Genomic DNA, 25,615 nt, shown 5'->3' on the forward strand with positions numbered 1-25,615 from the left:
CTTGTTTCTTTCTGATATAAACAGATTAACTCAAGTTTTAGTGAGCATTTATTCGAAAAAAGTTCTACTTTTTCCAAGGCTATAGGCTTGCTTTTTTAGCAAAAGTCGACCCTGGAAAAAGGGGTGGTTTTTTAGTTGGAGATAAGCTTTTTTCAAAAAGATATTTCAATTCTTGTTTGTTTCTTTCTGATATAAACAGATCAACTTAATTTTTAGTGAGCATTTTTTCGAAAAAAGTTCTACTTTTTCCAAGGCTATAGGCATGCTTTTTTAGCAAAAGTCGACCCTGGAAAAAGGGGTGGTTTTTTAGCTGGAGATAAGCTTTTTTCCAAAAGATATTTCAATTCTTGTTGGTTTTTCTGATATAAACAGATTAACTTAATTTTTAGTGAGCATTTTTTCGAAAAAGTTCTACTTTTTCCAAGGCTATAGGCTTGCTTTTTTAGCAAAAGTCGACCCTGGAAAGAAGGGGTGGTTTTTTTAGCTTGAGATAAGCTTTTTTCCAAAAGATATTTCAATTCTTGCTTGTTTCTTTCTGATATAAACAGATTAACTTAATTTTTAGTGAGCATTTTTTCGAAAAAAGTTCTACTTTTTCCAAGGCTATAGGCTTGCTTTTTTAGCAAAAGTCGACCCTGGAAAGAAGGGGTGGTTTTTTTAGCTTGAGATAAGCTTTTTTCCAAAAGATATTTCAATTCTTGTTGGTTTTTCTGATATAAACAGATTAACTTAATTTCTAGTGAGCATTTTTTCAAAAAAAGTTCAACTTTTTCCAAGGCTATAGGCTTGCTTTTTTAGCAAAAGTCGACCCTGGAAAAAGGGGTGGTTTTTTAGCTGGAGATAAGCTTTTTTCCAAAAGATATTTCAATTCTTGTTGGTTTTTCTGATATAAACAGATTAACTTAATTTTTAGTGAGCATTTTTTCGAAAAAAGTTCTACTTTTTCCAAGGCTATAGGCTTGCTTTTTTAGCAAAAGTCGAACCTTGAAAAAAGGGGTGGTTTTCTAGCTGGAGATGAGCTTTTTTCCAAAAGATATTTCAACTCTTGTTTGTTTCTTTCTGATATAAACAGATTAACTTGATTTTTAGTGAGCATTTTTTCGAAAAAAGTTCTACTTTTTCCAAGGCTACAGCCTTACTTTTTTAACAAAAGTTGAACCTTGAAAGAAGGGGTGGTTTTCTAGTTGGAGATAAGCTTTTTTCAAAAAGATATTTCAATTCTTGTTTGTTTCTTTCTGATATAAACAGATTAACTTAATTTTTTGTGAGCATTTTTTCGAAAAAAGTTCTACTTTTTCCAAGGCTATAGCCTTGCTTTTTTAGCAAAAGTCGACCCTTGAAAGGGGTGGTTTTCTAGTTGGAGATAAGCTTTTTTCAAAAAGATATTTCAATTCTTGTTTGTTTCTTTCTGATATAAACAGATTAACTTAATTTTTAGTGAGCATTTTTCGAAAAAAGTTCTACTTTTTCCAAGGCTATAGGCTTGCTTTTTTAGCAAAAGTCGACCCTGGAAAAAGGGGTGGTTTTTTAGCTGGAGATAAGCTTTTTTCCAAAAGATATTTCAATTCTTGTTGGTTTTTCTGATATAAACAGATTAACTTAATTTTTAGTGAGCATTTTTTCGAAAAAGTTCTACTTTTTCCAAGGCTATAGGCTTGCTTTTTTAGCAAAAGTCGACCCTGGAAAGAAGGGGTGGTTTTTTTAGCTTGAGATAAGCTTTTTTCCAAAAGATATTTCAATTCTTGCTTGTTTCTTTCTGATATAAACAGATCAACTTAATTTTTAGTGAGCATTTTTTCGAAGAAAGTTCTACTTTTTCCAAGGCTATAGGCTTGCTTTTTTAGCAAAAGTCGACCCTGGAAAGAAGGGGTGGTTTTTTTAGCTTGAGATAAGCTTTTTTCCAAAAGATATTTCCATTCTTGCTTGTTTCTTTCTGATATAAACAGATTAACTCAAGTTTTAGTGAGCATTTATTCGAAAAAAGTTCTACTTTTTCCAAGGCTATAGGCTTGCTTTTTTAGCAAAAGTCGACCCTGGAAAAAGGGGTGGTTTTTTAGTTGGAGATAAGCTTTTTTCAAAAAGATATTTCAATTCTTGTTTGTTTCTTTCTGATATAAACAGATCAACTTAATTTTTAGTGAGCATTTTTTCGAAAAAAGTTCTACTTTTTCCAAGGCTATAGGCTTGCTTTTTTAGCAAAAGTCGACCCTGGAAAAAGGGGTGGTTTTTTAGCTGGAGATAAGCTTTTTTCCAAAAGATATTTCAATTCTTGTTGGTTTTTCTGATATAAACAGATTAACTTAATTTTTAGTGAGCATTTTTTCGAAAAAGTTCTACTTTTTCCAAGGCTATAGGCTTGCTTTTTTAGCAAAAGTCGACCCTGGAAAGAAGGGGTGGTTTTTTTAGCTTGAGATAAGCTTTTTTCCAAAAGATATTTCAATTCTTGCTTGTTTCTTTCTGATATAAACAGATTAACTTAATTTTTAGTGAGCATTTTTTCGAAAAAAGTTCTACTTTTTCCAAGGCTATAGGCTTGCTTTTTTAGCAAAAGTCGACCCTGGAAAGAAGGGGTGGTTTTTTTAGCTTGAGATAAGCTTTTTTCCAAAAGATATTTCAATTCTTGTTGGTTTTTCTGATATAAACAGATTAACTTAATTTCTAGTGAGCATTTTTTCAAAAAAAGTTCAACTTTTTCCAAGGCTATAGGCTTGCTTTTTTAGCAAAAGTCGACCCTGGAAAAAGGGGTGGTTTTTTAGCTGGAGATAAGCTTTTTTCCAAAAGATATTTCAATTCTTGTTGGTTTTTCTGATATAAACAGATTAACTTAATTTTTAGTGAGCATTTTTTCGAAAAAAGTTCTACTTTTTCCAAGGCTATAGGCTTGCTTTTTTAGCAAAAGTCGAACCTTGAAAAAAGGGGTGGTTTTCTAGCTGGAGATGAGCTTTTTTCCAAAAGATATTTCAACTCTTGTTTGTTTCTTTCTGATATAAACAGATTAACTTGATTTTTAGTGAGCATTTTTTCGAAAAAAGTTCTACTTTTTCCAAGGCTACAGCCTTACTTTTTTAACAAAAGTTGAACCTTGAAAGAAGGGGTGGTTTTCTAGTTGGAGATAAGCTTTTTTCAAAAAGATATTTCAATTCTTGTTTGTTTCTTTCTGATATAAACAGATTAACTTAATTTTTTGTGAGCATTTTTTCGAAAAAAGTTCTACTTTTTCCAAGGCTATAGCCTTGCTTTTTTAGCAAAAGTCGACCCTTGAAAGGGGTGGTTTTCTAGTTGGAGATAAGCTTTTTTCAAAAAGATATTTCAATTCTTGTTTGTTTCTTTCTGATATAAACAGATTAACTTAATTTTTTGTGAGCATTTTTTCGAAAAAAGTTCTACTTTTTCCAAGGCTATAGCCTTGCTTTTTTAGCAAAAGTCGACCCTTGAAAGGGGTGGTTTTCTAGTTGGAGATAAGCTTTTTTCCAAAAGATATTTCAATTCTTGTTTGTTTCTTTCTGATATAAACAGATTAACTTAATTTTTTGTGAACATTTTTTCGAAAAAAGTTCTACTTTTTCCAAGGCTATAGCCTTGCTTTTTTAGCAAAAGTCGATACTTGAAAGAAGGGGTGGTTTTCTGGTTGGAGATAAGCTTTTTTCCAAAAATTGACCCGTGAAAAAGGGGTGGTTTTCTTCCCCCTTCTGATACATAATTTCTCTAGTGCTCTATTCAGAGGAAAACATGATGGCTTACTATTTTATTCAAATGTTCCAGAAACAACGTACTACAAACAAAATATTGAACAACACAGAATTACTTAAATATTTAACATATATTTAATGCTATCAAATGAAGAAATGCCTTTCTACTTCGGAGCTTATGTACAAAACTAGAATAGCATATAAAACAAAACGTTATTCAAACAAACAGTGGAATTCTAAAAATATCAGGAGCGAAGAATTTTAATTGAGATGGTTTCTTATGGGGGAGGTGTTGATAGGGGGTTGTTAGGGGGTCGATATGGTGTTGACAGGGATACAAGAACAGATTCAGAATGTATGTTGTGTAATATATTGAAAATACATTTCCATTCTTTGGATCCGAGAAAGAGCCGATCTGATCAAAGTAGGGAGGTCGGTTTTTACGAATCAAAAAGCTTATTGGTCTAAAATAGTTTGCCATCTTTATAATCTATTTACTGGGCCAGACAACCATCTCTAGGTCCTGTCATTACAGAAGGCAACTCAATACTCATGTTTGTCTAATCAGAGATTTTCTAGACTTCTGTTTTAACGACAAGTCGCACTATAGACAAACGATTATTATGTTCCCAGCCTTACATTCGGTATTCGATACGCTCTTAGCCTTAAGTCGGACAGGGTTGCAGATCACTTGATATCCTAGCGTCAGGCAAAATTGGAAAATTTCTTGGAGGGGGGGGGGGGGGCAGAATAATGCAAATCAAAGTTTCAAGAGATGATAGAGGGATTCCGGTGCTAAGATACCACGTTTACAACCAGACCTAGACATTAAACCTTGCACATCGAGGAGTTGTGATGCGGTGAACAAGAAACAGGTATAAAAAACCGGCGTAGGATAACCAATAATAAAATTATGCAGCTAGCATGACATTGAAAAGCTAGCTTCTATGAAAGCAGCTATTATGTATTTAAATCTTAAACTACGTACAAAAATTTACTGAAAATAATTTTGAAATCAAAGGAATAGCACTCATTAATCGGCTAGGAAGAACCTTGGCGCAGAAAAAATCTTAGGACAAAGTAGAAGTTTGCTTTGTAACTAAATTGAAAATGACATGTTATTTCAAATTTACAAATCCATGTCATACGTTTGAAATAAAAATTCCCAGTAAGATAAATAATACATATATTTATACACAGTTCACTCTTATTCTTTACAACTAAAATACCTTATGCAACCTATTGTATAAAATTTTAGAATGTTCTAATCGCTATGCTTACACTGCCTGGCCAGACAGAAAGTTTATTTACATGAAAAGTTGACCAGCCAGCATCTCTAACGAGAAATGCAAGATAACTGACATAAGGCCAAAAGCCATAGCGCAAACACTAACATTGATACGACTGCAAACGGGCAATTGACGTAACTGATCGCAAATGACCAAGCAGCATAGCCTAAACGCCAGCGTCGATACAATCGTAAACGCAGCAGTTGACGTAAATGATCGCAAATGACCAAGCAGCATAGCCCAAACGCCAGCGTCGATACAATCGTAAACGCAGCAGTTGACGTAAATTATCGCAAAGGACCAAACAGCATAGCCCAAACGCCAGCGTTTATACAATCGTAAACGCAGCAGATAACGTAAACGATCGCAATGGGCCAAGCAGCATAGCCCAAACGCCAGTGTTGATACAACCGCAAACGCAACAATGATGTACATTGACAAATTTGACAGTAAATTTAAAACTATCGGATACATCTCTTTTAAAAGTATCGAGTACATATTGGATCAAAGTTTGCGATGGAAAAGAATAGGATAGGATTCACAATCCAATCTTCTAGCATCCAAGTGCGCATTCATTAAAAGTGTGTACGTAATATTCTCAAAATGCCAGTCACAGCTAGCGAAAATATTTATTTCTATTCTTTAAACACATACCTTAGGCTTTACATTTTCTTTCACAAATCACAACGCCATGGTTCACACAACTTCTCGATCCAAATTCAAGCTTTAAGCTACCGCTGGCTTTTCTGTTCCAGAAGTTTTCGCATTTCAGCAACCGAGGTTGGTCTCTCCTCTTTCACAGGTTCCAGATGCTTAGTCAACAAGGGCTTTTCGCCATCTCCATTTTGTAAGCTTTTCTTAGGAGGAGCCATTTGTGGCTTAGGAGGAGCTATAGGTTTCTTCGCCACTGTACCATCAATCTTTTTATCCTCCGCAACGTTGCTGTTTCCATTATTGTCTGGAAGGCATGGCGTTCCGGAATCATTTGGGTTGGATTCTAGCTTTTCAGGTCGCCTTAGACTACCTCGGTCATTTAATGGTAGCGTGCGGAAATTTGGGTTTTTCTTCGATGCTCGACCAGGTTTTATAGTCCTATCAAACTGATTTCTGGGAGGGGCCATTGGTCTTTGTGGCCGTGGAGCAGCTACTGGAATTTCGCCTGGATTGGGAATTTTTGGTGTACGTGGAGCGGGTATTGGAGCCCTAATTGGCCCCTGAGTAACATTGGACGCCGATGGATTCTTTTTTTCAATTTCTACCTTGTCAGGGTTACTTTTCTTTTGAGGTAAGAGGGGTTTTTTCGAACATACCTTTGAAGCGTTACTTCTTTCATTTCCAATAGAAGAAGGTTCTATGTACTCGCTGGAGCTATCAATTCGTAAGGTTGGCTTGCATCCTGAAGGCGGAGGCGGAGGAGCAGCTTGCAATGCAGGGAAATCAGCTTTCACTGGAGACTGCAAAAAATGAGGATATTAGCGTAATGCAAGCGCCAATTGAATTTGTAAACGTCTTTGTAATATCCCAACATTTATCTGTATCAGACCAACATTTATTTGTATTAACCCAACATTTATAAAAGGTATGGTCGAAAATGAAATGAACACTCACATCGAAATAGTAAACAAATGATCAAATTGGCGAGAGAGGGACATCAACGAACTACCTAAGCCTAAAAGCACCGGCCGTCCAATAAATCCATTCTTCCCCAATCTAGGCGTGTTATAGGCACGGCCTTAAACAGAAAGCCAAAGAATATTATGTATGTCATAACACTCGGGTAGGTGCAAAAGAGCCATACAAAAGAGAAACAATAAATTCATACTTACTTTAGGCCTTAGAGGTAATTGCCTCTTTTCATCTATTACTTTTTCATAGACATTAACAGACTCGTCTTCTCTCTGGTACACGACGACAAGATTCTCGTAAGTTGGGACTGGTTCACGTGGTTCTAAAGGTAGAGTGTTTGGTAGAGGCTCATTTGGCACTACAAGAATACTTGGCCTTGTTCTCTTCGAAGATGCTCTGTATATGAAGCTTTTCTTGCCATGGAAACTCCCTTTGTCGTAATCTTCATGAAGCGCGGCACTAAAATTTAACAAATTCACTTTTACCACGTGACAGAAAAAATGAAGATGGGCTCTTGACAGGTCAGGATAGAAATCATCTGAGAGGTTATCAAGTTGATGGCTTGTCAATAGAGTTACAAAGTGATGATGTCAAACTATGAAGAAAATCAAGAAATTCTAACGATGACGACGTCACACTTTTGTGCTCTATAAAAATAATGATTACGAAATAGTCTAGTAATAATCATGGTGAAACTGCGAACGTTTATGTAACAGATAAACTACACTTACATTGTCTTGTTGGTTTCATGTTTAATTTGCCACTCGTAATAGGCCTCCTTGATTTGGTTTCGCTTTATGTAAGCGAATACACCCAATGAAACAAGGATGAAAACGATGACAATTACAATGACAAATGCAACTAGGAATGAACTGCTAGCCCTTGCACTGCTCGAGTCATTCGCAGAATCTGTCATAACAAAAACAAACCACTTGTTAGCATTCTAAAGATAACCATTCTAAAGAAATTCTAACTTCATATAAAAGTTGACTCAGTCAGTTTAGTACTGAAATTTCACATCATTATTGATGAATAACCTCTAGGACATAGAAAAATTCATTGACTTGTGAAAGACAAATAACAAAAATGAGGAAGAGAGGTCATCGTAACGAGAGCCTAGAAAACATGGCGTACACATTTCATTGGTCCAGTGGTGGCGCCAGAGGGGGGGCAGGGGGGGCTACAGCCCCCCCGTCGGAGGAGGCTAGCCCCTCCGTCGGAAGATAAATTATGCTTGAATTTTTTTTGTCGGAGCGAATTTTTTAAGTTTTGGCGGAAATAGAAATTTCTAAAAGGACTGTTATCAGAATTCAGGAAGCTCATCCCAAAACAACTCATCGCAACGCTCGCCTTCGGTCTCCAGTACCCTTACAATTCCTTGTCGCCCCCTAGCCCTATCGTTCTCTAAAAAAATTAGCCCCTCCGTCGGAAGTGCTAGCCCCTTTGTCGGAGGAAACCTAGCGCCACCACTGCATTGGTCATGCGAAAAAGATGACTTTCATTTATGACAATTAACCTAAGACAACAAAACCAGCACAGCATAAGTAGCTCTTGTTTCCAATTTCTACAGTTTTCAGTACGAAGGAATTTTCTGATAAATATTATGAATGTAACGTCGTTTCTTGCAATGGTGGCCTGCGTGGTCCAAAGGCTTGACAACTTAAAAATTGGGACTTACCAACCGCAGCAACATTATTCTTGAAGTTTTCTGGGTCTCCAATACTGCCAATAATTCTGTACCGAGTAACCGTATATATGCATCCTGTTTTACTCCTTTTGGACTGACCGCAGCCTATCTCTGTAGTCTTTTTCCAAACAATGTTCGTAAAATGCTTAATTGGAGCACTCGGAGAAACGCTTTCTCCTTTAGCGAAATCATAGTTCTTCACTTCTTTATACCAATGGTTGACGACACCTTTTGCTGATGGTGGAAAATTCAGACCATGGAAAAAATCTCTTGGGCAAAAAGTATAGCAGCAGAATTTGTGGATGCTCTCGCCAACGTGAATCTCTCTATTTCTATTCAAATCCCTAATTGTGAAGAAAACACAAATGAAAGAATCTGACAAATATAAAATTGCAAAAGATACAAATGCCTGAACGATGCAACAGTGACGTCGTTACAATGAACAGCTCTAATGTCCCTAAAGCCGAAAGCCCATTCTGGAACATGATCCACAGATCAGATCAGATTTTGTGTTGCGCAAGCGCTTGTAGTCCAAAAATGATCACATGACTGATCCGCGATGGATCGAAACGGTTCGAAAAAAAGTTGAAATCATTTCAACTGTTTTTTTAACCGTTCCGGTACAATAATTTTCTTTTGATGAAAATCGAATTAGAACTGTTTAAACAATAGAGCACTTGCGGTAAGGCAAATATCCATTGGGCGAAATTTGTTCGCTTTGCGCTGACGAAAAGCGAAAACAACATGGCGCACAATCTCCAGCTCACGATAGCTTTGCGTGCCAAATAGAAAGCAAACATCTTCGTGCCAAGCATTTCAAGATATCGGATGAGAATACAAATATTCTGATTTTTCTTTGTTTGTTGGAGAAACCAAACAAAGAAGCAAAATGCAAACAAAAAGTTTTGGGTACATAAATTCTACCAAGAGTTAGTAGCTTACAGAAATCTGGTTATAGATCTACAATTATATGAACGCCAACTATTTTTACTTTTTTTCGTAGGTAAAGTTTAAAGAATTGATGTCTTTGGTGGTTCCATATTATTGCACAATATAACCGCGATGAATTCGAAGGCACTCACCACTTTGAATCCGGAAAAAGAATCTCGCCATCCCACATTTCCTTATGAAAATTTTTCTTTTCTTCGGGGTCAACATTTCGGCGCCTTCTTTTCGGGAGATCTCTCTTTGGAGTCCTAAGACAAAGGGGGACAAATAGCACTATTAAACATGAAATATAAATAAAAACATGCATTGTATTTGTTTTCGGGAGCATAAACTGTAATAAAGACTTGACTTATACGCTTAAACATATAATAATGTTACGCTTTTAATACAGCTTTAAACATGCTGAACCTTTCGTCATTATGCATTCGTACTGACTCAGCTTTCAACACACTGATAAGGAACTTTCGTTCCTCTAAGAGCTTATAAAAAAATTTGCGCTGAAGCCTGTTCTGTTCTGAGACAAGACCGTTTTAATGTATTTCGTAAAAGTACAAGAAACCAGCTTGGGCAAAGAAGGAAGTGGCAGCAGAATTAATTAAATTTCGATTCGAACATAGGTCATCTTGTTACACGGTTCGCTTTCAACAGCACCAAAAACAGAATACTCAAATTCTTTCAAGTCTATTTCTGCTTCGTTCCCATGCCACAGTATGCTTCACAACTGCCCACGAATGCCACAAAATGAAATATTAAGACATTTTTGCTTTGAGCAGGGAACAGCTCCGTGGGGGTGTTAAGCATTTCATAATGAGATAGGATTATAGTGCAAGCCTCGTTTCCTAACATTCCAGTGACGAAAATAATCCCTTGAACTAACTACTCTAAGCCACAAAAAATCAGTCTGGTTTCATAGCAAAGCCGAGCTTTTGAAACTGAGTGACGTGTTTGTGGGTGCAAGTAGAAAAAAGGGGCAGCAAAAGGTGGTAACTGTGCTGTTCTTGTGGAGAGTTGAAGATAGATAAGTAGGCAAACACAACCTTCAACCTAAGTAGACACAAGAAAGTGATATAGAAGATGTTGTATTTTCCAATAGTCAAATAAAAGTAGTCATTAATAAAGATCATTATTTTGAATGGATGCTGATAGAAATCCATCACACAAATGTTGAGGTAATTTTCAATCCTTAGAGCATGCTTTCAGTAGCTAAACAACCAAATGAATTGCAATAACGGGTTGTGTTTCTTCTGATTTACCCTGTACACACGATTTTTTTGCATAATGAACTCAAATTAGACAATTTACCATCAAGATCACCTTACCATAAATAGTTCACGGGATTATTAAATGTTTTAAGCATGCTCCAAGATTTCCTTGAAATACAATCTGAAGTCTTTAATCCCATGGTCTAAAATGTTTGTTCTGTAAGACCTGAATAGAACACTATTTTGAAAACAAACTTTATAAGAACACCGATGTTCGATTTGCCAAAACAGTGCTAGAACCTCAAACGAAACAATAGAAGAAGATTTTATGAGCTTGCCAACCGTGCGCCTAAAAATGCCATGCAAACTATGCAGTGGTCTTAGAAACAATTTAATCTATATTGAGCAAATGTAAAATAATCAATTTTAAACAATATTTAGAATAACTTTATGAACACTTCAGCCTCGAGTTATTGAAAACATAGTAACATTGAACCTCAAAAAATTATCTATGTCTTGTAAAAAAGATGTTTCGAGTCTGGCTTTTGACGTGGGGGACGTTATAACAACGCAACGTACGTATCCTGGCAAAATATTTATAAAAGAAACGAATACCTTAACTCCTGTTTAATACCCGGACCAGAAACAAGCTCACATTTACTCTCCCTGGGTGTTGCGCCTAGCATCATTTTTTAAATAGACATTGAGGTAATTGTGAATGGCCACAGGTTTGTTATGCAGTTTCATGCCTCTTGTGATACTGTGAATGTACCTTAGTTTGTAGAAGTGCACTGTAAATTTTTATAGCTTAAAAAATGAAATCATCATTATAATCATCATCATCATGTAATAGAGGCATGTTGTAGCATATTTTAATCAACTGAGACTCTGCATACAAGCCAGTGAAAGAATCGGAGCCCCGCTTTAACAAGACGCAATTAAAATAGAATTATAGAAAATGCATAACATAATTTTATAAATATACGCTTACTTAGTATCCTCATCCAACAGCGCCAGAAGATTGGCATAATCCTGAGTCTCTTTAGCTAGCTCTTCGGAGTACTTCAATGTCCCTGTTCCCACATGTTTGCGCCGAAGTGTGTTGTGTGCGTCGAGGCACTCTTGCCCGTCAAAAGCACAGCTGCAAAGGCTGGCTAAGCCCATTACTGAAACTACGAAACGGATAATTCTGCACTGAGACATTGCCTAGGGTATTTTAACTGTCTGCTACTTTGTTCTTCTATATCAGATGTCGAGTCTTCTGAAAACCTGATTCATGCGATAGGCCACTCTAACATTATTCGTTGCCTGTGTGTACGTTGACTGTGGTGTCCACTAAGGATCTTCAAACAAGGATCCAGATATAGAAACGTTTGGGCTGATTCCAAATTCCTGCAAGGACAAAAAAAGTGTTACACGTACTGTCTGTCGCTATTTGAGTCATTCGTTGTCACGTGGTGGCTATGTGACCACGTTTGCATGGCTTGGACCTCAACTGATCGTAATGATAGCGAATATATCAGCACAAAAACGAGCCGCTTTCCGCACGAAACTCGCCAAAAAATTCACTCGTTACGTGTTCAGGATTCGAAGATACGATTTAAGCAATCATAATGACAGACATAAGACCTCGAATCCTTTCTGAATAAACCTGTTTTTGTGATTTTAATGATTTTGTGTGCGTAAGCTAGCTTTCTTGGTTCATAATCCAGCGATATCAAGCTCAGAATGTGAGATTAGGTGCTGGGGTTAGTGGAAGTGCGCTTCGGTGCTGGGGCGAAGTTACTTTACAGCCCAATCTCTCTTCCTGGTGTGAACCAAACATTGAATGAATGTCAATCACCCAATTATATGTGAGTATTCTTTGGTGTATAGCTGATAGGGAAAAGGGTCGCCAAGAGGGGGGCAAGGGGGAAATTACCCCAGGGCCTTGAGGTCTGGAGCCCTCATAAGATAATGAATTACGTTCTAAGTGGAATTGATGAAAATTAAAAAAATTATGCCTTAAAAAATTAAACGATTGCAAGAAAATGAATGAATTTAAGCTAATCTCAAGGGCGTGATCACACAAATTTCTGCTCGCTTTTTCTGTGGGTCGTAATCGAAAATGTCAATCTTCAAATAGGAAAACCAGCAAACCAAAAGTAGCACACGTCATAACACGGAACTGGAAGACCTTCTAATGCAAAAATGATCACAGAACGAAAGTAGTTTGACAGTCAATGCCAGTAACAAAAGTATCTTCCAAACCGGTTGTCAAAATTTCTTCCAACCAAAAAGTACGTCTTTCCTATCAATAAACACATTTTTATAAGGAAGTTCGACTAAAATTCAGTACTGAAAATTCCTTAAATGATGGCCCTTCATTGTCTGAGGTCCTGCCTGACAAAAGAGTTGAAGAAAAGCAAGGAAGAGAGCGCCCGAAGAACAGATGGGAGCGCAAAATATAGGATTCAAACTTTGGTTAAGCATATATACGTATACAATAAAACTACCCTTTTGGTGTGTATGCTGTGTAGGATAAGACCAGGCGGGGGGAGGGGTGGCGGGGGGGGGTGTTGGGGGGATTCAAGCTTAAAGTGATCATAAGGCAACTGCATCAGGCAATGTCGATAAAACATCATATAAAGAAAACTGAGCCCAAAAAATTGCAACCAGATAATTCCGAATGATATGTCAACCGGACAAAAATATGAAGTGGAAGAAACTCATAGTGAAGACGACTAAAAATCAAGAAAAGGGACCTGCCCGCACAAAGACTGCTAAATGACCGGCTTTCATAAGCCAATTACCGGCAACTAAATAACCGGCTTTTAAAGATAGGCAGATTAAACCCTGCGGATTTTAGTACATTTTATAATGGGTATTTATACTTCTCTGCTAAACAGGCTTGTGGTTTTGGGGATGATACACAACAACATCATATTTACACGTGGGCTTAGAAACTGATAACATCATAGAAACCCCGGTGGCACGACCACTACATCCGTTACAAACCTCATATACTGTACTTAGACTGCAAAAAAAACACCTGAGCCAATTGTAAAAAGACTATTCTATAGGGAACCCAGCTTATTGTTGACAGGTAAAACAATTCTTCTAAGAGTTTTGCTTAATTTTCTTAAATTTGAAATGAAAGCAAAGTGTTACCTCGACCAATAAACTTAGCTTCAAGGACGAAAATGTAGAAAAAATCAACCTCCCACCCCCTCCCCATGTGAATTATTTAGAGAACATTTTCGAAGCTCTTCTTTCTTCTACGGAATAGAGTAACACAGACAATAATGACATCAGCCTGACAAAATATTAAACACCTTAAACAAAGTCGCTTGTGGGAAGGAATCGAATTTATCGGAAAAAAGGTGACGATTCACGCGGTAACATTGGTTAATAGAAAGTCACCGTAATTCAGCTTAGAACAAAAACTATCTCAACCAAAACTCTAGAGATCATTTCAGCCAATCAATTTATTGTAATGATGTAGCTAAAGTGTTAACTCCTTAACGCAAAACGAGGAATGTAATCCGCCATAACTAGTGGAGGCGTTATAAATACTGGCGTGACTGCCCTGCCAGGAAGTACAGCTACCAAACAACCAGTAGTGAAGCGGAACACAGTATATTTTGAAAAGCGGAACACAGTATATTTTGGCTCCTTACCTATCATATTAACAGGGCCCGCACCACGAATTTAAAAGTGGAGGGGGGCCAAGACTAAAAAAGTTGGGGGCCAAGGCTTCTTACCTCTTTTACTGCAGCTTTTAAACTACCTGCTTCGCAAAAAAGTGGGGGGCATCGCCACCCCCTCCCCCCCTCCCCCCCGTGCAGTAGGACGCTCCCCAGATCACATGACCTTTTATAATCACGTGACAAGTACTATTTACTCCGAAGCTTTGTAAAGCGTAGTTGAGTTATCTTCGTAACCTCGTTCAGTTAATTCCAAATCTTGAATGATAATCAAAATATGAAAATGTAAAGAGTGTGTTTCCTTGCTCTACCATCTCAATAATATAAATAGAAGCACCTCTCACACCCGGTGGCACGGGCCCTGATTAAGTTACTATGTTCCCCTTGTTCATGCTAAGTGGAGATATTATTATAATCAGTGGCATAATGATAATAGTATTTACTTAACTATCTAGTCGAAAAATGCTTTGTGGTGTATAGAAAATAACTTTGATAACCTAATCCCAACCAATCAATGGTCCATAAAATTAAGTAAATATTGCCTTTGTATCCAAGTTAAAGCCAAGTTACTAAAAATAATGACAAACATTAGCTATGACACATTCAACTGAAACGGACATTTCTTCTATAGAATTGACATTATTGGAAATAGGATGATGACAAAATCTATTTTCAAAGCTTCCTTAAAGCGCATGACAATTTGCTTTGCAAAGCTTGCCAATATCTGATGGCTTTTATAACCCAGAGATTTGTTTGTCAATGCTATTTGCGGAAAGAACGTCAAAAATAGGCCACTTTGATGAGCGTCGGCTATGATTGACCTGTTGTCCGTTTTAATCGGAATTACTTTATCTATATTGTTACAATACTCAAACTGAGTGCAAGGAATTCTAAGAATTTATAAAAAGTATGATTGGAATAACAAAAACGCCGAAAGACGCATCAAATGGACGATAGTAAGCTTAAACTCCTGCGTTTATTGCAAGAAGTGTTGGAAATCGTACGTTCATCGCCTCCTATTAAAGGGCCGCTCCAGCCTCGAACAAATTTTTCTGAGATTTTTGCATAAGTTGGTAGTTAGTTGGAAGTTAGAAAGTATCGTGAATTATTTTCCGAAAATCTTTACTTGTTTTCCAGATATAGACGCTCAAAGTCGAGAATCACTTTTGACAAAGACAAAATAAGACCAAAATAACAACTTATGTGTGACATTTTTTGAAACATTTCAGTCGTATTTTTCTTGACAATTTGGGGCCTATAAATTTGAACATGTATGTAGTAGATCACATATTAAAAGCCACAATATCCTGATACTTTAGATTATTCGTACTTTAGTTATTAACAACAATAGGAGAAACATTAACTGTGGGTATAATGATAAATAAATTGAAATTGGATTTCATACTGTTTACAAACTTTGATGAAAAAGCGTGCGCTTTGACTAGGGAATAAACAATTGGGCATGCTTGTCTATCGGGTCTCTGCGCTTGTCAGGCGATATTACTATTTAATTGGCTATTCATTACGGTTACGGTTACGTTACAAGCTCTTCAAGACCAGGAGAAGAGAAGCGACTAAGTAAAGTCGTATACTCACAGTGTCCTCTAAGTTATAAAGTCTGGTTCCGTCTATTTCAAATACAAGCAAATCATGTTATTGCTACATCTCACTCTCAGTTCTTTTATATAAACTGTCTCTTCGAGCAATAATAGGAAATTGTTGTTGATCGATCACGCGACACGAATTGTGACGTCACTGACAAAATCAGGAAGCAACCAACATGAATGCCGTTTAGATTTGTTGTTTGTAAACGCGGGGAATTCAGCAGCGTCTACCGACAATACAAGACGTCCTTTGTTAATTTATAAAAAACAACAAACAGCATTATCTGTTTATCATTTTGCCGATTCATTTTTCACAACTGCAGTTAGGCCACAGAATAAAAATAAAAATAAGTTATTCTTATTCTTTAACTAGGCCAAGGAAAAGGACCCTTCGATCTAAATAAATAATAACGACGATCCAACGAGCAACTTTCATAACATCAACTTATAAATACAATTTGCCACTCATTAGCGACACCTCAATGAACCCCTAGTCATAGACACAAATTTTTATGTTTACCTAATTTTTTGTTGAGCGTCCATATCCTTCAAAATTTGCAAAACTGAGCCAAAGTTACTCCAAAACCATTTTTGAGAAGAAAGTGAAATCATGAAAAATTTTTAGGAAAAGAAACATCCTATAAAATACAAGCACGATAAATTGTTTCAACATTTTTTTCTTAAAAGTTTTGTTGGCTCAAAAACAAGCAGATATAAAAAGTCAAATTGTCGATGAAAAGGACGTCGGAAGCATTTGAATGTTGCGAAAGATAGGATCAAGTAGGAAGGGACGTAATGTCAGAGAACAAGGAACACTTTTTCAAAGAGGCTACTTCAAAGGAAAAGAATCTTCCAAAAGTTGTGCCGCACGTTCCCCTGGTGTGCCCCCGGTTCTGACGTTCATCGGGGGCTCCGTCGCAAGTTTGAAAGAAAAGTTGCCAAGGACACACTTGAGACTTTTAACAAAAATTTTGCATAAAAACTCTACTGCTTTGCCAAAAAGTGGAGGGGCATGGCCCCTTGCCCCCGTCGCCGGAGGCCCTGTTCCTGTCTTTCTTGTTTTCTTATCAGAAGCCTATGTCAGAAGCAAAACATGGAACAAGCCAGTCTTGAAAAACCTTCAATGACCTGAATATTTAATTAACCTTCTCGTCAGCTCATTAGGAAAACGTTTAAAAAAACAGGATTACAGATTCCAGACAAAAACAATTTCCGTTTTATATTAAGCTGCGATTGTTATCTATAATATAATGCGCGAATTAAATATCGAAGCTTGTTGTTCATAAGGATCTCTTATAGTTTTTTAAAATGACCTGAAATGTCTGAACTTTCAGACTACCAAGCATTATCTTGATTGTATAAGAATATTGTGTGTAATAATTTTCAGGCTCAGAATAATCCAATTTTTAAGAATATTATGAGAATATTGCTCGGTCTCAGCTCGTATATTTATGTCTCATTGCTGCTCGTATACTTTTCAGCAGTCTCGTTTCGACTTCTTCTTTTTTCACCTGAATAGTAAGTTTTCATGAAAATGAAAGAATTTGAAAAAATACTGCACATTGCTAGGTACATGCAAGTTTTCCTTAGGATCCATCTTCTCAATTTTATAACTTTTCGGGAATCCTTCAAAGCAAACAAATTTCAGAATGAGAAAGTCTGACAAAATATGCTACCATGTTGGAAGATGGACCGAATATGAAAAATTTACTCACGGTGGCTCTAGAGCCAGCACGGATATAACTTGAAAATCTACATTATGGATTGTTAAAGAAAATTTTCAGATAACACGAAATCCCCGCTAGCAAATGACACACAAACGTTTGAAAAACTTTTGAGCAGGGGCGGCTATTAAATCTGTGTAGTAACACCGGCCTACGGATCGAACACTCCCAGGAACTCTAGGCCTGCTTTCTCATGACGGCCTACGTTAAAAACAATGCTTGCATGCTTGCGCCTTAATAAACCTACGCACTAACTCAACAGGAGAAAAGGCGGCACAAATGCAAAGGCCATGCATTGACTCTATCTCCTGTTGAAAGAGGAACTAGGCTATAACCTTACTTTGTTTTGAATACTAAAATCAAGTGTTAACAGCTAAGGCTATAACTTTATTGTTAACAGCCAAGGCAAATGCATTGAGGCTTGAAAGACAAACTACAGACATAAAGAGATATCGATCAAACATGAAAGACAAGCTACCTGCACATTAATCCATTTTGCCCTTTGTAGTGTTGATTTGAATCAAGGAAATTTATAGAACAACTTACTCCTTAAGATAACCGATAAGTAGCTGTTCAGAATAAAGAATTTTGAACCATTATTTTCGATCAACACTGTCACAAAACTGTGGTGGAAAAGATGCAGTTTCTGTGACTTCTTGCACCTAATCAGCCCAATTGATTGGATTGGGGAGTTGTCGTTAATGGTATACACTCTTTTTTTATAAGAACAATTTTATAAGAACAAGAGCCTCAAAACTGGTCAAAAGTTAAGAACCAATTAAGAACAAGCTAAGGCTGAGCTACTGTAAAATGTAATTTTTAACAACATTTTTTCTCAAAATCGAGGATTTTTAGCGATGTGTGGGTGCTTTTTCGGTGAATATTCAAATTTGTCAGCAAATTAAGGCTGTCTCACTTACTTTGTTGGCAAATGAGGCCTGAACACCTCCTTAGAGCAAAATAGCTAGCAATCGCACTTCTTACACCCTCTTAATTTAAGAACAAATTAAGAACAATCCAGCCTCATATTATCGAAAAAATTAAGAACAGTCAGCCTGAACTTAAATTTACTGGTTCTTATAAAAAAGGTGTAATGAAATATGATCAACGAGGCAATTTTTCATTGCGTAAAATTCAATATAAAGTAACTGTCAAAACCGACAGACATTGAGGATCAGACGTTATTTATATTTGTCTTACTGGAAAGCATTGTATTAAGTTTTGAAATAAAAGGTTCTTATTGAACTCTGACGTTGATCTTTTGATGATTTAAGAAGCATTAACCAACTTAAGATAAAAGGATCTCGATTATTCCAAGTAAATAGAAAAACGAAGATCAAAACAACCCATTCACAATGACAGTTCGAAATCTCTATTACAGCGAAAACATTTCCAATCGGATCACGTCGAAACATAGTCACCGTGACTCGTTACAGAAAACTTTGTGTTAGACTTTGTTTTGTGTTTGTTCTTAAACCAAAATAATTTTGATACTTGCTAAAGCGATATCAGAATTTACCAACACTTAGAAACATTGTTCTAATTTTCAGCGTAGAGGAAACAATGATGATGGGGGAATGATAGCTTTGGGTGCTTTGAGATGGAGGCAATAACTATGTTTCAGAAACTTTGTTCCTGGTAAAACTCTTGTTCCTGGCGGAAATTCAGGCTTTCATTGGGGGGGGGGGGGCAGGCCTACGATTTTCCGACAAGATAACATCTTAGATCATGTCTAATTTTAAAGAGACTGCACATTTTGATAAAAATAGATGATTTTTTGACGGGACCCTTATAAAAACTTTGCCGACCACGCCATAATTAAGTAGCAAGAAGAACAATCCATTTATGATTTTTTATATCAAAATCTATATCTTATCTAAGACAATTGATGATACAAGAGGTCGACCGATTACACTTTTGACAAGTCGTACGTTCATTTTATGCATTTTATCTTGTTTTTGTCAGTGGGAAATACGCTTGAAAATAACTTTTATTCGGAAGAATCCGATGGAAATTTCGGCTAATCTTTCGGAATTGAAATTAAATATACAATTCATAAGCAGTTTGATTTTGGTCATATATTGTTTGAACCCCCATAATTTCCGCCACTGAGTGAAAGTAACACGGATAATGGAAACAAGAAACTGTGGACACAAAAGGTAAGAAGACTTCCTCTACAGGTAGCCAGGTGGAAGGAGGACTTACGTGAGACAGTGACTCATCTGGAAAATGTTATCTGGCAACTTGGGTTTGACACTGGTCCAAAATGAAGGAAAATGCCTAAAAGTTTCGGGTCACATCACAGTCGTGACTGCTGGGCAATGCGCCTGTTGCCAATTTTACCTTGTTTAATTCAGTGGTCGACTAAGCTAACAATAGACTCAAGGACGAACGCTTCGGGCTATTGGTGGAAATCAGACCCTGTTTTCTTGCTATATCTTGGTAAACATTGTGGTGATCTTTGCAAACAAGAAGGGCTCACGATTAGATATTGATTAGCAGCATAGGAACAAATATAATCAACAAAAGATTATACCTAAAACAGGGCATTGTGCGAGGGATTGAATGGAGAGCAAATTAAACAGGAAAAGTAGCAAACCTAGGTGTTTTAATAAGCTAATAGCCTCTTGGAGTAAGGGCCTCAAAGGAGCTATTCACTGATAAATATTGCATAAACTTCAAAAGTATTATCAGGAAATCGCCAGAAAGAAATCATAAATCTAAAAATAAACAGCTTTTTCAAGTGTGCAAGATGCGCCTTAACACAGAGTCAATCATTGAGGAAGTGAGGGAAACAGGTTATCATTTGGGGGGCTAAGGCCTAAAATTTTTCGGCAAGAATTCAGGTCCTACAGGATATTCTGACAAGGACGAAAATTCAGGGAGACTTCAGCCCTGCCCCGAAGGTTCAATCCATACAATTGCATTCAACATCACTGGTCACTGGATACTTTAGTAATCAAACATCAATTGATCACAAGAATTAAAAACAAATCATAGAATAATAAAAAAGGAGAACCAAATTAAACTGAAAATAACACATTTGATTATTGCTTGCAAAAGAATTTGTCTGGGGTGAATCGCCCATCAGCACCAACAGCCCCTTGAAAAGTTAGCATAATCACAAAATGACAAAAATTTGGTTTTGGCTGTGGAACCTACTTGATGTTTCTTATGCATCTTAGTTGATCTTTTATAAAAAACATCAATAAAAGAGATCACATGACAATTACACAGAGATCACGTGGGGAAAAGGTTCACTTCCTGGGTATGGATATGCTATCATTGAGAGGCATCTACATTGCCTTGATGCCGAAAATTCCTGTTATAAGTTGGGATGAGCTGCACATTTGGGGATCTAGAAAGAATGCCAGTTTGCAGAGTATGGCTGATTTCTACATTTTAATGGGTGCACAAACAACCCTCCCATCAGGTGTGCCAGGTGTGGTTGTGCTATCGACATTTCGAGTAAAAAAATTAAATATATCTTACTTTTAGGTGCACCCCCAGTGTTACCATATCTGCATCTTGGAACACATTCACCATGATATGCATCATAGAAAGAATGCATGTCCTAAAGTCCTGGGTTCCTGTAAACATTCTTGTATTTGGAAATTGGAACAAGGCAAAGAAGACTTAGCAACCCTTTTTCTGAAGGTTGATAGGTATTTCCTTAAATTTCTGAAAATTTTAGCCCTTCTTTATTTATCTTTTTAGCTTCAGAATAATAATTGAGAGGATACAACTGGTCCTTGGACCTTGTTGTCCTTTGAATGCAATCAGATACTTTTGTTGAACCCACTCACCCCCTTTCTGAGCACATGCACTCCATATATGATGCCCCCAATGATTAATATAACAACATGCTGATTCTGAAAATTTACAATTAATCTATTACACAAATCAAAAAATAAAATTTTTAGAAATACTTCGACCAACTATAAATTACAAATTATATAACTATTTTCTCACTTATTTCCAAGTTGTCCTGTCAGCAGGAAGATTATTTACTTCTGGTTAATCAGCTCTTATTCATTCTTTCAAGTGGCATCTTGCAAATAATTGCCAAAATACTGGGCAGAATGAGCAACATCCTACTCTAATTAGGTATGCTTAACAAACTTCCTGCAAGTTATCACATGAGATTAATCTAGATGGCATATTTTACTTTATCCTAATCCAGACTTCAAAGGAATTTCAATTTGCAAGGTAGCTTTTGGTAGTATAATTATTTCAGGTCCCTATTCAGTTGTGCAATCAGTTTGTTCAACAATAAATGCCTCTAAAGAACAAGGGATGGTAATATTTAAAGAGACACCTGGACAAAACATGACAATGTGACAAACTGTTCCAATCACTTCAAATTATAAGGGACAATGGTGTGTTATTTTTAATTATGAGCCACTTAGGATTTTTTAACTGTAGTATGAAGAAAGTACCATTCTGTGCACAATCAAGCAATCTTTTTTGTGTGAAACTTTCCTAAAATTGTTGCATAAAAAAAATATACTTTGTTGAGATTCAACAAATAATTTTTGTGATATTTATAATGCATTCATGATCATTCTGGTTTGAGATCAGAAGCGTATAAATGATAACAAATCAAATATGCAAATGTTTGAAAACTATTACATCAGCGTTGACATCTAATTATCTTTTGTGCACAATTCAATACATACGATATCACACGTTATACTTGGACGTTTGGATTCTTTACTTCAGTTATCAAATTTCAATCGTTTCAAATTTCAAACAGCTACTTCGAAAGTCTGAAAAATTTCGTAAAATGTATTATGGTACACAAAGAGCCATTCATTAATGTGGCATTTCATCAAATGCCATGCCTGAAAATAATTATTCAAAAAATTATAATCACGATAAGCGCTTATACAATTCCTTTCTGAAATTTCCTTCTTAATGATAAGCTGGATTGAAGATGAAAAACAAAATCTAAAAAGCCAGTTTCGGTTAATTAAAAAACATGCCCAATAAACTGGGATTGAAATGAATAGAATCTGACAAATATTTTTTGGACAGCTTTATTGCATATTCCCCTAAAAAGCCAAAGATTCTAGCTTAGACTAGCGCAAGACAACCACCTAAAGAAGAACAACATCTGTGAACTGTGGGATTTCTAAGCCGTGTTCGCCGTTCTCGTTATAATCTTCGATGGCCTAAGTAGGATGGTTGTGGTTTCTGGTCAACGGGTCTTACAAATTTTAACACCAAATTAATATGGATTCAAACACAATCGTCCCTGTTGAGTAATATCTTGAGGAAGAATACTAATTTCCACATATTCATCCGAGGGCTTTTCTTAAATTGCTAAATAATCAAGGATGCTCCATCCCGAATAATTTTCACAAAAATGCACTCTACTTCCTCAAACCCGGAGACTGCCGATAGCGCCTACCTGTTCCAACTTACATTTGTTGAACTAAATATTTTATTTAGATAATAAATCTCACTGATTCTTTACTGATAGATTTAAATATCAAATCATAAATCATTCTTAATGCCTACTTACTATAGAATTCCGCCCGCCGTCAGTATTATGGCGCCTGAGAAATCGAAGCACAAACCAGTTAGATGAAAGGAACACTGCTTCTATCCTTCTTGTCTTGCTCAAACGACTTTTCCTCGTGTTTAATCGATCTAAGGGCTGATATCGGTGTCACACTTCTTCTTATAATTTCCTGTCAGAAACTGGCAAGATCCTGAGGAAGTAGGAGGACGAACTTGCCAGGGGGTAAGGAACCATCTTAATGCTCCTTCGGAGAAGCCATTGCTGCAATACAGCTACCTGATAGAAAAAGTGTTTTGCTGGCTGTCTATTTGGTAGGAGAGCCTTCCCTGACCCTAGCAGTCTGCGTTGCAGACATGGCTATACGACCTTAGGGGACCTATGATCTGTTAATACGGTCAAAAAATCCTCGAAGTGTATGGCACGAATTTAGTTGGCTGGACATTTCCTGGATAACCCAGTTTCACGATTAACGAAATAATTACTTTTGATATGATAATATTTACTTAAAGGTATGACAGGTGCTAAGATGTGACAAAGTATGTGACTTTTTATCTATTTTTGAGTCAGACTTAGGTTTGGTGGAGTTAACATGTACTCCATTTTTCAAAATTGTTTGCAAGATGGTTTTACCAAATTATAGGAATAGAACTATTTCTTAATTTTTCTTAACTTCAAAACAGAATACGCTAGGAAGTCCTTCTATTTTATGGATAGAAAGCTGTACGATGAACTGCGAATCGATCTTAGAAAAACTGAATCCTTAAAGTTTTTTATATAAACCGAGTCCTTAAAGAAACTTTTTGATATGCATGGATTTCCAAAAAATCATTGTAGTTACTTATAGGTTTTGTCCGAGTTTTTATAGGTTTTTAGTTTCTTTCTTTTTCTTTACAAGACACATGTTGATAGCAGCAAATTTTGTTGAAATGTACATCCTATATAAATATCCATTATTATCATTATTATAATTTGAGCCTAGTACTGAGGTTAATTGAATTTTGGGCATCTTAGACATAATTTAATGCATTTTTCTTAGGTTGGCAAATTATTTCGGAAAGCTGCGTATGTACACAATCTTTGTACAAAATCCCCCTGATCAAAAGAGTGAGTGGTTTGTTGCACACAGCAAATATAAAAAAACGGTTATTGTCCAAGAGTCGGGTGAGCTTCAAAAACAATTCGAGAACAAGTAGAGGATTTGAATCGAAAAAATTTTGTTTACATTTAAACATCAACGCAAGAGCGTTGGGGAAACCATTGGAAGACACAGAAGTTGATTGCCCCGAAGATGGAAGAATTCACACCCCGTTTACCCCCTACTTCTTTCTATCTTTTGATGGTTAAGAAATGGTGAAAAAAATTACCAGATCTTCCTTTTTGATGATTTTTAGAATAAGGGGACTGAGACGAGACGAGATATCTAGCCATCTTTCTGATCAAAACCGCTATCTTTTGGGATTCAAAGTATATCTGAAATTAAAATTATATGTTCCATGTTCAAAACAGTGTTTTCAATTTCCCAGATTCAAAGGATTACAACTACTGAGATCAATTATGTGGTACCATTTTCATGCTCACATTCTGATGTGGTACCACTTTATAAAGAACCTACATTCAAAAAGCAGAAAAATTTAAGACGAGAAGCAGAAACGCCGGCGTAACACATTTTAGGACACATTAGTTCGATAACTGAGGACCCCGACCAAAAATGGCACCAAATTATATGATGTATAATATTCATGTAATTATAAAATACATTCATGTTATATATTCATTATGTTGTATAAATATATTCAAATTATAAAATATATTCATGTTATTAAGACTTCGCTCAAGTTCACCCCATTAACGAAAACTTTTTAAGTTCTCCATTTGAATCTTCTATAGTAAAGTAAAGGAGAAAATTTGTATCATTTTTATGTCTTGCTGTTGTGACTGCTTTTACACTGCAGCGATAAAGAGAAGCTAAGCTAAGCGAAGCAAAGCGAAGCGAACAGGATTGCGAATCAAACAGTTTTGTAGCCTGTGCCCCAGTCCACAAGTACTGGGACGCAGGCTAACAGTTTTGCAGAGTGAAGTTTGATGACGCAGTTGCTGATTCAAAACAAAAATAATGATTGTATCTCAAAGTTGATAACGAAGACGATTTTGGGTTCACGGAATAAAAAGAGGCACGATCTGATTTTCATGAATATTTGCTTTTATCTGGTGAATATCATCATTTGGTGCCGCAGTTAAGGAATGACGAGGCTATTTCAGATTCAGAACATATCAATCTACGTTTGATTCGTTATTGTAGTCGGAAATAAATTTATAATGGTGAGGGGATGTCCATTGTTTTGCTTCCCATATAAAATACAGTTGGCAATTTTTGGGGGCCACCCCCTCCCCCAAATATGAGGCCATGTCTTTTCATACTGGTCTGGTTGAAGACCAGTATCGTCAGACTATTCCCAGTTACTAATCAGCTGTATGGCAACGATATAATCGACGTCCATTGCCAGGCACGTAAATAATAGGGGGGCGTGGGGGGCGTAACGCCCCCCCAAAGTTTGGAAAATCCAGTTACAGTTGGAAAACGTAACGGTTGACTTGGAATTTTTTTCTTGAGACCAAACTTGTGAATTTTATAT

At 36.5% G+C, this 25,615-nt stretch overlaps 1 protein-coding gene across 2 annotated transcripts; it reads right to left on the reverse strand.

Annotated features, from left to right (window-relative positions):
- Window positions 1–3,735: 3,735 nt before the first annotated feature.
- Window positions 3,736–23,187, reverse strand: LOC135688954 (uncharacterized). Of its 2 annotated transcripts, none has more exons than XM_065206024.2 (7): window positions 22,983–23,187; window positions 11,433–11,833; window positions 9,374–9,487; window positions 8,283–8,635; window positions 7,336–7,513; window positions 6,805–7,063; window positions 3,736–6,432 (listed from the first exon to the last, which is right to left on the reverse strand). In XM_065206024.2, exons 2-7 carry the CDS (start codon window positions 11,642–11,644, stop codon window positions 5,710–5,712), a joined length of 1,839 nt encoding a protein of 612 aa, XP_065062096.2. In that variant the 5' UTR covers window positions 11,645–11,833; window positions 22,983–23,187; the 3' UTR covers window positions 3,736–5,709. The 2 variants fall into 2 exon arrangements, with proteins under 2 accessions (XP_065062096.2, XP_065062097.2); XM_065206025.2 differs by lacking the exon at window positions 22,983–23,187 and adding an exon at window positions 15,724–22,976.
- Window positions 23,188–25,615: the final 2,428 nt, after the last annotated feature.

Source organism: Rhopilema esculentum, chromosome 9 (genome assembly GCF_057945365.1).
Source record: "Rhopilema esculentum isolate cy_ngs chromosome 9, ASM5794536v1, whole genome shotgun sequence".
Lineage (NCBI taxonomy): Eukaryota > Metazoa > Cnidaria > Scyphozoa > Rhizostomeae > Rhizostomatidae > Rhopilema > Rhopilema esculentum.

Coding starts and splice junctions, on each gene's coding strand:
- LOC135688954 (XM_065206024.2), bottom strand. CDS start 11,644: ATGTCTCAGTGCAGAATTATCCGTTTCGTAGTTTCAGTAATGGGCTTA. Junction 9,488..11,432: donor CTGTTGGATGAGGATACTAA/GTAAGCGTATAT, acceptor CCTTTGTCTTAG/GACTCCAAAGAGAGATCTCC. Junction 8,636..9,373: donor CTTTTTCCGGATTCAAAGTG/GTGAGTGCCTTC, acceptor CTTCACAATTAG/GGATTTGAATAGAAATAGAG.